At 36.1% G+C, this 17441-nt stretch overlaps 1 protein-coding gene across 3 annotated transcripts; it reads right to left on the reverse strand.

Moving 5' to 3' along the window:
* Positions 1-59: 59 nt before the first annotated feature.
* fancd2 (FA complementation group D2) lies at positions 60-17347 on the reverse strand. 3 transcript variants are annotated; one of them, XM_058778241.1, is made up of 44 exons: positions 17189-17347; positions 16865-16982; positions 16609-16743; positions 16377-16444; positions 14644-14753; positions 14468-14525; positions 13950-14002; positions 13777-13855; positions 13483-13607; positions 13193-13280; positions 12518-12622; positions 12316-12416; positions 12082-12193; positions 11930-11965; positions 11673-11819; positions 11431-11565; positions 11212-11343; positions 10878-10985; positions 10667-10776; positions 10509-10563; positions 10091-10210; positions 9752-9825; positions 9446-9592; positions 8605-8705; positions 8274-8389; positions 7904-8012; positions 7388-7489; positions 7203-7300; positions 6804-6971; positions 6599-6715; positions 5830-5958; positions 5600-5718; positions 5400-5510; positions 5178-5311; positions 4997-5096; positions 3774-3896; positions 3522-3615; positions 3353-3424; positions 3220-3258; positions 3055-3129; positions 2873-2947; positions 2565-2711; positions 1078-1158; positions 60-380 (listed from the first exon to the last, which is right to left on the reverse strand). In XM_058778241.1, exons 2-44 carry the CDS (start codon positions 16926-16928, stop codon positions 315-317), a joined length of 4338 nt encoding a protein of 1445 aa, XP_058634224.1. In that variant the 5' UTR covers positions 16929-16982; positions 17189-17347; the 3' UTR covers positions 60-314. The 3 variants fall into 3 exon arrangements, with proteins under 3 accessions (XP_058634224.1, XP_058634223.1, XP_058634225.1); XM_058778240.1 differs by having other exon boundaries at positions 14468-14528; XM_058778242.1 differs by lacking the exons at positions 13950-14002; positions 16377-16444; positions 16609-16743; positions 16865-16982; positions 17189-17347 and having other exon boundaries at positions 14468-14528; positions 14644-14721.
* Positions 17348-17441: the final 94 nt, after the last annotated feature.

A 17441-nucleotide genomic window follows, 5' to 3' on the forward strand; every position in this document is an offset into this window, starting at 1 on the left:
GAATTGTCAGCATTTCTGTCATACAGTTAAATATTGAACAGGAACTTACATTAAGGCAACTGACAAATTTATTATTACCATTTATATTTGTATTGAACATGAAAACAAATAAACAATTAGCATATTAAAACATGCAAATACAATTAGAGCTGTTCAAGAAAACCACTTGATTATAGTTAACTGAACATTGCACAACAGCTTTAAATCAAAAATGTTATCTTAATGATAACAAATCCCCAAACTAATTTGATGTAATAATAAATCAACAATAGTGTACAGATCATGTGCTAATATATAACAATCTTTGCTTTATTTCAGTCTGATTCATCTGATTCCTCTGCTTCTTCCTGTCCATTGTTCTTCTCATCAGAGTCGCTCTCCTGTGTCAAAACAGATTGAATTAAGCATCACGAAGTGAAAGACATCTCAAAATCTCTCATAAAAGATATCATGAGGAAATTAAACTCCCAAATCAAGCAAAGCAAAATTCATTGCAGGCTATTAAAGGCAATTATAACCATGCTGTATGTTTGCTTTTGTGAATTACATAATACTGCATAACAAAATACTGCTGAGCAGGTGATGTCTATGTTAATGTGACATGAGAAAGGAGTTTAAATATGAAAAATAATACAACTATTAATCATCTAACTGATCAACTGATCTGTCATGTGTGTATTTAACACAATGTGGTCTGTGAGGCCACTATATCGTGCATATTAATGGGAAATCATAGTATGTTGTAATGCCAAAAGTAAGGTATTCAGATGGTATTCAAATATTTCTGGAAGATTTTCAAGGTGCACAACCATGCGTGCTAATTCAGCTAATATTACCCAAATCCCCTTTGTGCAACAAAAAGGTTGCAAAGCTGAAGCTAAACTGAAAAGAAATACTCAGCAGCAATGGAGCATCAAACTGAAAACATAAAAAATAAAATAAAAAATCCCAAACTTTTCAACATGAGCCTAAAATTTAAGTAATAACAAATTAAGGAAATCAATTTAGCAACATGCTAACATTTGATCAGACTATATGTCCGTGCATTATGCAGGAAAATGCAGTCAGTTATTATACCTCCTCTGCACTCTGCAACTGAGAAGACTCTTCCTCCTCTTCATCAACTGCCTGTGACCTTTGTGAGAGAATCTCTTCACCCTGCAAAGCAAAGCAAAAAATGTAAAATAAAAATTAGCATCACTGGATTATCAATAAATGCTACACTGTGCCCTTGTATAGACTTATGTTATAGCTATATAATTTACAGTTATTACAGATATTATTATATTATAAACCTTAATAAAAAGCTGTCAGCCCTAATATATATAGTTAATGTTTTGATTAATTAGTTATGAAAAAAATAATGCAATTAAAATATCTGAATGCAGTTAACGCACTGGCCCCACCCCCAGATCTGTACGTCATCTTACATACAGTCCATACAGTTGACTGATGACAAATATGATGCAGGTATGCCCTAAAATTCAAGATGAGTATGTGTATGAGTTTTTGTCTCATTTTTATATCATATGATAAGTGATATCACACAGCAGCAAGAGCTGCTATATCACACAAGTGTTGTTTTTGTCATGAAGAGCACGAGTGCAAACAGTGATTAACAGTTCAGTAAATAAGTTAATAATGTGTTATATTTTAAACACAATATTGTGTGTTTTTGCACAATTTTGCCAACCAAAATATTATCAATAAAGCCACTGCAAAATTGTTGTGCGTCTGTGAGCAATAGCGGTGTTTAGTTTCTGAATGAATCCTCGTTTTGAATAAATCATGTGAACCAATGATTCAAAGGCCCATTCATAGAGAGAGACTGAATGAATGACTCAAAGACATTTACTGTCGCCACCTGCTGGCAGTTTTAGTTTCTTCTTTAGAGTATCATTTCATTTAGGCTATTAAAAAAATAAAATAAAAAACATTAAAGGGATAGTTCACAAATTTTTTTTATTTATTTATTTTTTAAATCTGTCATTTACTCACCCTCATGTTGTTTCAAACATGAATGACTTACTCTCTTTTGCGCAACATAAAAGAAGGCATTTTAAAGACTGTTGGTAACAAAGCTGTTTTGGTTACCACTGACTTTCATTGCATGAACAAAAATACTAAGATGCTTGTCAAATTATTTTCTTTTATGTTCCATAGTTTGTTAGGCCGTTGTAGCCTAAACATTTATGTGTAATAAATTATATGATGAATCAAATTAAATATTTATTTCTAAAGATACTATTTGTAATGTCTACTTGCTACTTTCTCATTTAAAATAATAATAGCTTTAAATAGTCTTTTGTGGGTAGCCAAATTTAATTTGTGATTAATTAATTGCAGCACTCTGTAATTAATTAGATTACAAATTTTAATCGACTGACAGCCCTAATATATACATATATATATATATTAACTTAATATAAAGTAAAAATAGATTTTCTTCTGACAATTTAAAAATATGCAGCAAAATCAATGTCACCAGGGCAAGTAAAAAGTAGTGCATCCTTATAGTGGACTTGTTTTTAGTGATGTGGCTTTGCCACATTTTTCCATCTCACCTTTAAGTCTCTGTTCTTCAGGTTCCCCAGCCAGAAGGCTTCCTGGCAATGGTTAAGAGTGAGCATGGCTTTCACACGATACACAAACTGCTCCAGATTTTTCTTCAAGGCTGGAACGTGATTGGTCAGCCCTGTATCTTGCCTAATCTGTGAACCGTAAAACAGCGATAATAATATTAATTACAGAGATTGTTTCACAAATGCTTTTAACATCAATAAACTAAATTTATTTTGCAGTTTTCTCATTTTAATCTTTAATCCCACTCTTGCTCCAAAGTCCACCATGCACTGCAGATGCTGTGATTCACCTTTGAGTGGCCACACATGTGGTGGAGTTGTCTAGTACTGAGCTGGAAGGTCTTCAGCAAACTCTGGACATCCTCCTGAGAAGATCCCGTGAAATGATTAAAATCTCAAGTTACTAAACAGATACATTTCGCTCAAGATGCAATGTTACACATACACATTTTGATGAATGAGACAGAAATACCTTGTGTTTTTTAAAGCTATAATCAAGCAGAGGCATTCCAAGTTTGAGGAAGGACTCCAGAAAAAGACGACCATACTGAACAAGATGATCAAAAACAAAGAGAAAACAAGTGTTGAATGACATTATCTTCATAAACATACCTTCACGTCTGGAAATGCGTCTTACCTTTAAACACACAGTGAGTACAGGTCTGCTGTCAAACATCTGTGCCATAGAAAATAGAAGAACATGCTGTTTACAGAGCCATAAATGTGATGTGCACACTGGGAGAACAGGAAAGATGTGAAGGCCTCTGTACCTTGACCAGGTTTATGAGGATGTGGAAGTCACGCACAGCCAGATTCCATGTTAAGAGCTTCTCGCTCTGCATCTGAATAGATTTAGGTCATAAACTTTAGACACACTTCCTGTTGGTATCCAAATAATAATGAAATGATGTCTACAGCCACACAACAAAAAACACACACCTCTTGATTATCTGTCTGTTTGCTGGGAGGAATCTTGCGCACAGCTCTCTCCAGCTCTGCCATCATGCTCTTGTAGTACACCAGGAACGTCTGCCTGCAGTGTCAAGCAAAGCACAGATATCTGCATGTATTACACGGCTCTGTGGAATACCTGATTCTGATTGGTCAAATGCAACGCTGAGTTGTTAAATATTTTGATATTAATATGTCATGTACATGTAATTATTAACTTGATATGGCAGCCTGCTGTACCTGTTGAGTGTTGGCCAGCTGCGCGAGTTAGCATCTTTAGCAGCATTCAACAGCTCTGGAACCCTTTCACCTGCTATTTCCTCCACCGCCTTCAGAACATCATCAGTGTGCTCCAGATAAATACTACAGCGGGAAAAACAAATTGATTTAAACATCCTCAGATATGAACAATAATATTATTTTTATTCTTGCATGTAACATTCTTTTGAGTACATTAATTAGGGCATATTTTGGATAGGCCCATCCTGTTCAAAAGTTCAGAGTGGGTAAGATTTGTTTTTGAAAGAAGTCTCTTACGCTCAATGCTACATTTATTTGATCCAATATAGAGTAAAAGTAGTCATATTGTGAAATATTATTACAATTTAAAATAACTACTTTCGATTTTAATGCATTTTAAAATATCAAAGCTGATTTTTCAGTAGCCATTACTAGTGTCACATGATCCTTCAGAAATCATTCTAACAAGCTGATTTGGTGCTCAAGTAACATTTCTGGCTATTATGAATGTAAAACTTACAAAACCTGTTTTCTAGGTGTAAATTCTCAAAATGTGGTTTGCTTTGATATGATTACGATTTTGTATAATTTTCAGCAAACGTGAGAATAGGCTGTCCAGGTGATTAACATTAAACATTAAAAATTTAGGCTGTGTGATGTTATAAATGTCATAAATCTTTCATATTTCAATTAGTAAAAGAATATATTATTATAACAATTCTATTAGAGTTGGAAGATCAGTATGAATATTTCATTTATTTAATTCTGTCTTCGTATATAATGCAGGACTTACACTATTTCTAACATCAAGTGAGGATTAATGGATGTAACGAGACTCATGAAGCATATAAATCATTTTATTGACTTATTTCTCTCTCCTCTATCTAACAGAATCTCATATCCATGGTTCTGAATACCCTTATGGCCTCAATTCAGTGTTATTTTAGTATTATTTATATGCTATTACGGAACTGAAACACGGTCCCCATGATATTTGTCAGTTTTAATTTTCATTTCAGTTAAGTTTTAGCAATTTAGTTTTTGTGCTTTTGTCATTTTTATTTTTTTATATTTCTACACAATTTTAATGAAGCTTTGATTTACTCTTAATTCAGCTGATTTTATTCACTGAAAATGATTTTTAGTAGTTTCAGTTACAATAACAATGCCGCCTCAATGACCCCTGGAACTGAATGGGAACTTTAAGCTAACTCACAACATACCCGAGTAGAGTTTGAAGAGCATCATTGTATTTGTTTCCTCGCTCTTTCTCTCCACTCGCTGTAACCCACTCCTGACAGAGGAAACTCCTCGTCAGGGATGCTGAGGGAAATGATATAATTCAAAATGAATGCATTACAGAGCACAACCATTATTATACAGAATACAGTACTGGAAACGCACTGATCTGTTCTCTGTAGGTCCTGTGGTTTGATCCTCCATACTGGGACAGCACAATGAGCAGCTGGGTCAAACACAAGGCAGTGTTCAGGCTGGGCACTGTGCTTCGGAAGTTCTGCAGGTACTCAAAAGCGTGCCTGAGCACATAAAACACCATGTAGAGATGGTTACATTGAAAATGGTCCACTAACAGTAAGTAAGAAATATGTGCACTGACGCTCCCACCTGCTGAGTTGATCCATGGTCAAATCGGTCTCGTCCTCCTTCAGTCGGCCGGCCAGGACCCCCAGAGCGTTCTTCAGTAGAGCACGATGCTCTGGACCAGAAAAGCCGGCCCTGAATATGAACAGCAGGTGATTGAAGATGGTCTGAACATTTTGTAGTTGTCAGGAAAGTCAACTAACGACTAACTAGTCCATGTTTACCAGCTGAATGTAGTATGTAGCACTTGCAACAGGAGCTGATAGGCTGAACACATGAGCTGCTGTTCCTTCACATCCACACCAGGAGCATCAACAACACCCTGATGCTCAGAGAGCAGAGTCTGTGTGAGGATAAACGTTCAAACAGAGCAATAAAACCAAAAGTGCCAACCAGCACTAATGCACACGTAATGAACATGTTTACAAGGCTATAAATGGAAACACATGTGCACCTGAAAGTGATTGTGGCAGTTCTCCAGGTGTGTGCAAAGTGTGGGCAGCAGCTCGATGCAGCAGGTGGTGACTTCTTTGGCATTTTTCTGCTGCAAGTGAGCAAAGCCAACTGCTCTGTCCGTCTTACTCTAGAGAGACACCGCAGAAAACATTTCAGTACCATATTGCTTGTCAGCTGATATTGGAGAGGTTATGTAATTCATTTGTAATGTATGCCATGTTTATTTTACATTTAGATTACTTTTACTGTCACCAAACATTCATTAAAGTTTATATTTAAAAACAATAATTTATTTTAATAACACTGTTAAATGTATTCCTAAAAATATTCCTTTTTATATTGTACATTATTAGGCCATCAAAAAGCACTTAATACAGATATAATTTACCCGTTATTAAATTGAACTATTAAATTATAATGATGCCAAAATTAAGTGAATTTACAGTACAATATAAAAAGGAATATTTTGAAATTTGCTAAAGATTACAATTAATCTTGTACTATTTATTTATATTATAATAATGCCAAACTTTGGTCAATATTGGCATCATTTCAGTGTAAAGCATAAAAATGAATATTTTGTGATTTGCTAAAGGTTACATTTAACAGTGTTAATTAAAATGAATAGTTTTAGTTTTTAGTGTTTTATTTTTTTTTTTATTTAGATAAAATAATATCTGATCAGTTGATTAGAACGTTGCTTCAGCATTGTCAAATAATATGTTTGACTGAGTAAAACAGTTTTAGTAATGTGTGTGTTTTCATACTTTAAGAAATGGAGCCTTTTTGGCTGGTGCAGAAGCCAAACTGAAGTCCAGTTTACGCCACATGTCCTCCAGCAGGAAAAGCAACTCTGCCGGGCCCAACTGCACTTCCTCCCTTAACTACACACAAAACAGCGCTCTATGATTTTGCATTTAATTAAAGTATGTACTTGTGCTGAGAATCCACCAGCAAACAGACTCATTTTACCTTACTGTGTAGCTCAGTGTCCAACAGTGTCCGGGACAGAAGGCCACACTGAAGCACGCTCAGAGCTTCAACATCAAGCTCTCTGAAGAACGGCCAGTACGAGGACAGACTGACTCCTGATTTGGCATCCTTTTCTTTCTCCTTCTCGCTCTCTTTCTCTGGATGATCCTGCCACAACAAACAATTGTCAGTTTTGGAATGTGAAAAACATTAAGAGCGTTAAATTAAAATCAAGCTGACACCATAGTAAAATCTTAATGTATTCAAGTAAAATATACAAAAGAGTACCATATTGTCCATTTATTCTTCATCTCAAACAATATGGTGTTACAGTCCACTTTACCAGATGTTTATACAAATGTCTGTTAACCAATGGACATGAAATAATACGGTCTTTACCTGTTGGGAATCCTCTGCCTCTGCAGCCCCCTCCAGCTGTGATTTGTCTCCTGAGGAGTTCTTACTCGCTGAGGCCTTCCTCTTCTTCCCAGATGACTCTACACACCCACAGACACACACAAACAGTGAAGGACTGACCCTATCTATAGCACAAATCAGTTTGCCGATTTCTCCAGCAGACTTACCCTTCTTTCCTTTCTTTGGCAGAGCACTTGAAGAAGAGGGTATCATCCCTTCAGCACTCTCTCCATCAAAGTTAGCCTGAGGAGGAGTGTAGCCTGGTGTAGCTAACACAATAAAACAATGTTAAATTTGCAGGGAAAATAAATATAGGAAATTTAATTCATTTTAAAATTATTTAATTTAATTAAATATTTAATTAACAAAATTTAAAAGATATTACTTAATAAAAATGATGTTCCCGCACACTATCGGTCCATGCTAAATATAGAAATGTATTACAAAAACCAGTGACGTTTCGGTCCACTGACCTTCATCAAGCTTGTGTATACTATTACAGACAAGACATTTATATTTAATATATATATATATATATATATATATATATATATATATATATATATATATATATATATATATATATATATATATATATATACACACACACACACATAATTTACTTGTTATATTTATTCATTTGTACACACACACACTGGGGAAAAATATTGTCTCTCTGGTACCTGCTAAGCATGTCTGCAGTAAATTCTGAAGGTAAGTGATATTCTGTATACGAGTTACAACCTTGAGTTTCATCTCAGGATCATTTTGCTTGCAAAAAGCATTCACCGTCTACATTCATAAAACAGACATGCATATTAGAATATATTAATTATTATATAACATCAGAAACACATTCCAAATTGTAGTTCCAAATAATAAACTGAACACAGACTTCTCATTTTTGGATGAACTATTAATTTACAACTAAAGTGAATACTTTAAAAAGGCAAAATAGTCATATCAGAACTTGAATTGATCAGTGATGACTGTAAAGTCACTCTAAAGTCATTCTGAACTTATTACTATGCTGTAGTGAAGAGATGCACTAACCTCTCTGAACCAGTTGATGGTGTAAAAGAGCAGAGAACAGAGGAACTCTCTCTCAGCCTTAGACAGACTCTCCACCTTCTCCACCACCTCCATATCAGTCAGAATCAAAGGACAGCCTATAACAGCACAAAACTCTCCAAACATGTTTTTTTTTTACCTTAAATACCACTGATGCCTTTTGTGATAAATAATCTTACAGTTTATACACAATCATAATGCATTAATTAAAACTGAGGCATCTATTAATTTTCTTTTTCACGGTGAACAAGACAAAACAATCTAGAACAAAATTATGATTAAAATGTAGACATGCAGGTGTACAGTATCTGACCTAGCAGAGCATCAATCTCCTCCAGATCACCCTGGTGCTGCACCTCCTCACTCAACCTCAGCAGGCGGAAAAATGGGGACAGACACAAAGGAGACACGCGCCTGTGAGAATAAGAGAACCATTCAGACTGTAACACTGCAGGGATTCAACTATTGACAATACTATTTTAACAATGTCCTTGATAAAATAAATAAAATGGCAGATTACAGGTTGATATACGGTATTGATTACTGGAGTCAACAAATAACAGTGCCTGCTTGGCCAAATAAGAATTGTGAAGTGCATATTTTATTATATTATAGGTGAATTTTCAGGAAATATTGCATAAAATAATTGTTCATTTAATTTCAGCAATTTTGCATACATCATGATACATATGATGAAGCTAAGCTATATACAGTGTAATTATATATATATATATATATACACACACACACACACATTTAAATATTAGTATTGTCTACTAAAACCCTATTATCTATATCCGGAATTCCCAAACATTTTTGCCAGCTGAACTCCTCTCACCTAAAACATTTACTTGAAGTACCCCCCTTATTATATCAGTAATTTATAGAATATTTTAAAACATTTGCAAGTTGTATTTTGGTTAATAGTCAAACGGAGATGCAGGTAAACAAAGCAATTGATGTGTTTAATTTTAACTTATTTACATGCAACAGTCCTATTTTTTAATTTCTTAGTAGCTTTTTAATCAACTCACAAGCCCCTGCAGATCCCAGTTTGGGAAACCTTGCTCTATTTCAAGGAACATCATTTATGGTAGTCTACAGTAACAGAAGCGTTAAACTGAGTTCAGCATGGAGTATTCAGTAATGATGACCTCTCTTTCTTGACTCCAGCTGCTTGGGTTGTGTCTGTTTTGTGCTGCTGGTCTTGAGTCATAAGTGGCAGTAGATTGATGGCGATTCCCCCTTGACTCTCATCCTCGTCCAAATTATACATCACAGAGGCAGGAAACACGAACGGGCTGAGAGACACGCACACAAGAGGGGTCATGAGAAAGTAAAGACATTAAAACGCTGGAATTAAAAAAATTAATTAAACAGCCGATTGCTTTGATTTGACAACAAAAAAGCAAGTCGTAATGATTATACTACTCTTTATGAGCCCTGAAAGTGTCACTCACCCTTTTAAATCTGGTCCAAGATCTACAACAAAGTCTTCCTGAAAATCCTCTAGCACGCTCTTCCCGATCCATGCCTAAGGATGATATAGCCATAATAGAAATTTTAATATACTAATATAATACACAGACCTTTTAGTCATATAGAGATCCATCTGGATTTAATTAACTCAATTAAAGAGACAGTTCACCCATTAAAATACAATTCTATTAGCATTTACTCACTCACATCATGTAATTTCAAACTCATTTGGAGATGGAATTTTAAAATTCTTCAAAATCAAAGATGAGGACATGAAGGCTGTTTTAAGAAGCTATTTACAGTCAGTAACCCACACAAACCTGTACTAGAGGGTCCAGTTTGCAGGTCTGCAGCAGGTTGGCCAGCTCATCGTAATAGAGAGCGGCAGCTTCAGGGGAACTCTCACTGCATGAGCGTACCAGCTCCAACAGAGCCATCACCTACAGACACAGCAACACTTAAAATAGATCTTGAGCACCAAATCAGCATACTACTAGGCACTGAATACTTGAGGAATAGCTACTAAATTTAGCTTTGCATCACAGGTATAAATTACAATTTAAAACATGCTAAAAACAGTCATTTTAAATTGAAATATATTGCTGCTTTTTACTGTATATTTGATCAAATAAATGCAGCCTTGTTGAGCATAAGAGACTTCTTTCAAAAATCTTACAGACCCCAAATTTTTGAAGTGTACTGTGTACACTCATCATACCATCAGGTCATTTCACTCACTTGTCTGTGTGTCTCTTTGGGCAGTGTGCCACCCTGAGAGCCATCAGGTGTATTTCTACATAAACAACACAAGACCAAAAAGAGCAAAGACCAAAGATCACAAGCCTAATAAGGGTGTAAAAGTGAAAAACACTGCAATACACCAGCAAAAAGAGTACCTGCAGGCCCCCATACTGCCCACCATCATGACTGCACCAATAATACCAATACGCTTGTACTTGGGCACTGTGCTGGACAGCTGCTTACGGATGACGATGTGCATGTCATCCTAGTGAAGGACATTCAGAGATTTGACAGAATTTTTGGATCAGCTATCCCATTAATTGAAAAAATTACAACTATACCTTTAAGATGCAGTGTGTTTCTCACCTGGATGTGTCCTCCGTGCTGCTCCTGTCCAAATGCCAGGCGGCTGAGCAGGTGGAAGAGTCGTCTGATCTGCTGTGAGGTCAGGTTGTCCATGTAGTCCAGAATACCCTGCCAGAATACCCACAATTCACACCAGCATACAGGTTAAATATCATAATGTATTTGAAAAGACCCAAACTATTCCTCCAAAATTGCTTGAATAAAAATAATAATAATAGCAAAGAAAAACTTTTTTTTTTGATTCAGACTGATTCAAGTCAATCTGACTTTATGAAAAGAACAGACTCAAAAAATCAATTTCCTTCCAAATAGACAAAGGCAGGCGTTTATATACCTTCACAAAAACAGTGAACTGGCTCATTTCTGCAGGCTTCTGAGATACCAGCTCACAGAGCAGCTCAAGTGCCACATCCACCTCACCACTCACACCACTGCATGCGTGTGTGACCAGAGAGCCAACCACCTCCTACATAACAAACACACATGCATTGGACATCAGTGCAGGTCTTTAAATAAATGTAAGGGTTAGCTGGTATTAAGAGGTATTTCCTACCTGCTGACAGTAGGAGTCAAAGGCAGTGAAGGCCTGTTTGTACATGTGACCTCCGAAAGGCACCACACAGCAGTCTGGAGAACGCAACAGTCCCTGCGCTAGAGCCAGAATTGATGGGAAATAACCCCGCATCACCTGTATGAAACATTTATACTATACTTGATATGTACAAGGGAAGTCAACACTTCAGGTAGCATAATTAGGGCTGTTTCTTAGTCATAAGCATGTGAATGAAATCGGACCTGAGCATGACCCTTAAAGGTCTTCTGCAAGAGGTTTTCCTGAATCAGACCCTTGCGAACTTTGGCTTTGAGCACTCTCTCCGCCCCACGCCGGCTGTGGTTTGCATTAGTGGAGTGAAGGATGAACAGCACCAACAGGTCAACCACCTGAGAGACACAACAAGTTACGATAATTCTTGCATTTTGGATGTTCAGATATGAAATATGTCAATCTAATGGGAGTCGCATAAAAACATTTTGATAGAAATCAATCAAACCTTATGGTCGTCTGACTCATCAACATTCTCTATTGCCTAAAATTCAAAAATTTGAACAGTAATTAAATAACTTCAGTTGCATGGAAATATAATACCTTGTGCTTGAAGGCAGAAAGGAAAACAAAAAAGCTATCAAGATTATATGAACTCACTTTTAGCCAAGCCTCTGAGATGGTTTTCTGAAATCGGATAGCTGACTTTATGACCTCCAAAACCAAAGCCACGCTGTCCTGACCATCGTTGCATGATGGGACCCTGGAGGACCTGACAGAACATGGCCAGCAGAAACAGACATTTTCAACTTCTTATTTGTCTTCCAGGAAATAAAGCAGTCATATGGGTTTGGGAGGAGAGATGAGAGTAAGTAAGTGACAATAGAGTCTCACCCTGACATGGCTTTGCTTTTCATACGACTCTGGGAAGCCTGCAACACTGCTGGCAAAACACACTGCTCCAACTCCAGCTTTTTACGCAGGTCACACACCACCTGAGGAGCATGAAAGGCCATGAGCATAACTACAGCTCTACAGGAAAATGATTTAAAATTGTCTACCAAAGAAAATAAATTTTTCAGTTTAGAGGCCTGACCTCATTAGCATCAGATGCAGAGATGGAGTGTAAGATGAACTTGACTACAACAGGAAGATCCTCTAACTGCACAGCAGAGAGAGTTCCCATCACTACCTCACGCACCTGATAGAGAGAAAGACACCGTATACATTACAGTTTAAAAGGCAAAATAAATTAATCCTTTTATTTACCAAAGATGCTTTAAAATGATAAAAAGTGATTTTTACGTAAACATATTTAAAAACAATTTAACAAATACTTTTAAAAGTTCTTTTAAACTTTCTATTCATCAAATATTCAAAAAATTATCAGTTAATATTAAGAAGAAACTCTTTTCAACATTGATGATACTAGGAAATGTTTCTTGAGCACCAAATCAGTATATTAAAATTATATTTGGAGGATTATGTGACAATGAAGACTGGAGAAATGGCTGCTGAAAATTCAGCTTTGCCACCACAGAAATAAGTTACATCATAAAACATGCATGTTAAAATAGAAAACTGTTATTTTAAATTGCAATAATATTTTAAAATATTCCTGCTTTACTCCATTTTTGATTAAATAAATGCAGCATGAGATACTTCTTTCAAAAACATTAAACCTAACCTTTTTTAAAAAAAACAATTATTTAAAGCAATAACACTGGGACCAAATACTTTTTAGGGAAGATATTTGCATGCTTAGAAGTACCTCAGACAGTAACGCAGAGCTCAGATTCAAACTGGATAAAGCATCCAATATAGGCACAGGGAGTTGAGTGTTTTGTTGAAGTAAACCACTGCGCAAGGGAGCAGACATAAACACAGACTAACTTAAACAATATACACGATGATAATAAGCACCTACATTATAGTCACACTCAACATTAAAAACAGCCAGCCATAATTACTAAACCAAACATAAGTCAAAACATCACAACTTTAATTCCATGCATTGGGAAATGACACAAAAAATAACAGGCTCAGCTACTGCTGACGTACTTTAGCTCTTTGGCCATGTCTCCATGCTGGGAATCCTCCAGGATTTCAGGCAGGCTGGTAATAATGTCCCGCTGGATCTCCAACGGAGCCACGGACACCATCTGCATCAGCTTACTGCTCAAATCCTACACATACACAGCAGTTATATCAGTCAGACATTGGTCACGGCAATGCCATAATTTTGCTTTGACAAACATTTGTCTGCTACAAAGGAACTCTTGGCAATTTTGATGTTCACTGGGACATTTTCATCATGTAGGATTCTCACACAGACAGTATCAGTGGACTGTGTACCTTGCCATCTACAATTCGGTCCAGCCACTTCAACTGGTTTATTATGAGACGGGGAACGTTGAGGCCGTCCTCACTCACACTGTAACAGAACACATTGCCATCAGTGATAAGGGAATGTTACAGGACTGTGTCTGTAAGTGATGTGTATAAAAAGTCATCAAAAAGACATTTACCCCTCAAACATGAATTCTGGAAGCTTTTCAAACAAAGTGTTTATGACCTGGGTCTAAATGCAGGAAAAGAAAATATATACATATATTACTTATATTCCCCAAAAAATATTCCCCCAAATATTTTGAATAAAATAAATGTTAATAATTAATAGCTGTAGGTAACTATTTCGACAGACCATGTAAAAATGCTACATTAAAAATAAAAAAGTATCCTACTTCTTTTTTTGACCAATTAATTTTCATGACTTTTTAATCATCTAATCATTGGATAATGGATAAAATATATTTTTTAAATAAAATATAAAAACAGTAAATAGTAAAATATAAGATAAAGAATAATATATAAAAACAATATCTAAACTTAATATAAAAATATATAATATATAACCATTATATAATAAAATAACAATTTCAAATGAAAAAAAAAAAAAAAGTATTGAGACCAGTCTAAATGTAGGAAAAGGAAAATAATTTTCTCGTGCTTTGTATTTTAAGAGGTCAGTTGAGCAGATATTTACCTGTAGCATCTCTATTCCAAGCAACAGGCGTACAAGACTTTCCTGATAGGATCCAGAACTGCTATTAGAGGGAAAATAAGTAGCAATTAGAAAATTAGAGAAACAAAACAATTGCATAAAACATTTCAATGAATTGTTTAATGTTTCAGATGGAAAAACAAGAATCGGTGCATTACTTGGTATCCTGCTGTGAAGTGGATGATGGCACACATGGCAGCAGGCAGTTTCTGAATCTCTCTGGGTCTTCAATGTATGTTTCCAGGGCAGATATAAACTCCTGAATTATCTATAAAACAGCAATTTAACTATCTAAATATATGTAAAGTAAGCTTTTTCGTTGAAAAAAGTACTACAACTCGAATTCCGGAAATGTTGGGACGTTTTTTAAATTTGAATAAAATGAAAACTAAAAGAATTTCAAATCACATGAGCCAATATTTTATTCACAATAGAACACAGATAACATAAATGTTTAAACTGAGAAAGTTTACAATTTTATGCACAAAATGAGCTCATTTCAAATTTGATGCCTGCTACAGGTCTCAAAATAGTTGGGACGGGGGCATGTTTACCATGGTGTAGCATCTCATCTTTTCAAAACAGTTTGAAGACATCTGGGCATCGAGGTTATGAGTTTCTGGAGTTTTGATGTTGGAATTTGGTCCTATTCTTGCCTGATATAGATTTCAAGCTGCCGAAAAGTTTGTGGTCGTCTTTGACATATTTTTGTTTAATGATGTGCCAAATGTTCTCTATAGGTGAAAGATCTGGACTGCAGGCAGTCTAATTCAGGACCTGTACTCTTCTACTACGAAGCCATGCTGTTAGCAGTAATATCTGCAGTATGTGGTTTTGCATTGTCCTGCTGAAATACACGTCGTCTGGAGGGGAGTATATGTTGCTCTAAAACCTTTATATACCTTTCAGCATTCATAGTGCCTTCCAAAACATGCAAGCTGCCCATACCATATGCACTTATGCACCTACATACCATCAGAGATGCTGGCTTTTGAACGGAACGCTGATAACATGCTGGAAGGTCTCCCTCCTCTTTAGCCCGGAGGACATGGCGTCCATGATTTTCAACAAGAATGTCAAATTTGGGCTCGTCTGACCATAGAACACTTTTCCACTTTGAAACAGTCCATTTTAAATGAGCCTTGGCCCACAGGACACGACAGGGCTTCTGGACCATGTTCACATATGGCTTCCTTTTTGCATGATAGAGCTTTAGTTGGCATCTGCAGATGGCACGGCGAATTGTGTTTACCGACAGTGGTTTCTGGAAGTATTCCTAAGCCTATTTAGTAATGTCAATGACAGAATCATGCCGATGAGTGATGCAGTGTCGTCTGAGGGCACGAAGACCACGGGCATCCAACAAAGGTTTTCGGTCTTGTCCTTTACGCACAGAGATTTCTCCAGTTTCTCTGAATCTTTTGATGATATTATGCACTGTAGATAATGAGATTTGCAAAGCCTTTGCAATTTGACGTTGAGGAACGTTGTTTTTAAAGTATTCCACAATCTTTTTAGGCACTCTTTCACAGATTGGAGAGCCTCTGCCCATCTTTACTTCTGAGACTCTCTGCCTCTCTAAGACATCCCTTTTATAGCTAATCATGTTACAGACCTTATATCAATTAACTTAATTAGTTGCTAGATGTTCTCCCAGCTGAATCTTTTCAAAATTTCTTGCTTTTTCAGCCCTTTGTTGCCAACTTTTTTGAGATCTGTAGCAGGCATCAAATTTGAAATGAGTGTAAAATTTCTCTGTTTAAACATTTGTTATGTTCTCTATGTGATCATGTGCTCATGTGAAAATCTTCTAGTTTCCATTTTATTCAAATTTAAAAAACGTCCCAACATCTCCGGAATCCGGGTTGTATAATGATGAGCTGTTTCTTACATTGGGGAATCTGGGATGCTTTCGCAGATGCTGCTGGAGCCGCTTTTGAAATATTACTTGGTCTACAGCTGTAAAAAAAAAAAAATACAAAAAAAAAAAATAATAATAATAATAATAATAATGTGTTGGTTAAATGTGTGTAAATAATGTGTCAGTTGATATGAACATACATGTATGCATTATGATTTCACATTTACTATACAAAAACATACTTTCTCATTCATTATCTTACCGATTTCATTAGCTGTACTGCCAGCTGTCACAGTGACACCAGATTCCTTCAGAAACTGAACAAAAACTGAGTCCGGGTAGGAGTCCTGAGCCGAAGACTTTTTTGGTCGTCCACTGCTCTTGGTCTTTTTTGATTCTGTGCGAATGAAGAGACATTAATAAAATCCAAAAATAAATCTTTTTAATTTCACAATGTAACGTACAAAGATTTTAGCCATTCCAGGTTTATTTTAGACGTGACGTCATCAGGAACTTACTAGGGACGTCAAGTGTGGAATCGTCATCGACTGTGATGGATGAGCGCTTCTTTTTACGCATCATCTTTAACTCAGATCAGATCCGATCAGATGGAAAATGATAAATAACGGATATGACCTGTTGGGGTTACAACATTCAGCTATTTCAGACAACTGTGTACACAACTGACAGTTCAATAATGACAATCCTGGTTCAAATAATCCCAGAATCCACTCTCTGAAGATGGTAAACAATCATTTCATGCTGGCAAGAGCTAAATTACATATTCGGCTAACTCGACGAAATTGCCGTATTTGAGACAAAATGTGGTCAGAAGTGTTTACCTTAACGTTACTCCCCCCGATGCTGATCTTAAACGTTTGTGATTCTGATGTGATACTAATAAATGCTGATTAAATTTAGACTTGAGCATAAAATGTATGTTGTCTTCAACAGGCTAAAAGACAGTCTGTCACAAAGCTTCCCGCGCCAGTGTTTCGTAAAATCTAGGGACCGTGGTAAAACTCTCAATTCTCTATTGATACACATATTGTTTTGGGGCGTTACTGTATGTTTTGTCTATTAACTGTATCTGTC

This window comes from Onychostoma macrolepis, chromosome 06 (assembly GCF_012432095.1).
Source record: "Onychostoma macrolepis isolate SWU-2019 chromosome 06, ASM1243209v1, whole genome shotgun sequence".
NCBI lineage: Eukaryota > Metazoa > Chordata > Actinopteri > Cypriniformes > Cyprinidae > Onychostoma > Onychostoma macrolepis.

What these genes read in the sequence shown, in the direction of transcription:
- fancd2 (XM_058778240.1), bottom strand. Translation starts at nt 16,928, where the DNA reads ATGATGCGTAAAAAGAAGCGCTCATCCATCACAGTCGATGACGATTCC. An exon ending in AACTGGACCCTCTAGTACAG is followed by an intron (nt 9,826 to 10,090) that starts GTTTGTGTGGGT and finishes TATCATCCTTAG; the next exon opens with GCATGGATCGGGAAGAGCGT. An exon ending in TGAAGAACAGAGACTTAAAG is followed by an intron (nt 1,159 to 2,564) that starts GTGAGATGGAAA and finishes TTTGCTTTGCAG; the next exon opens with GGTGAAGAGATTCTCTCACA.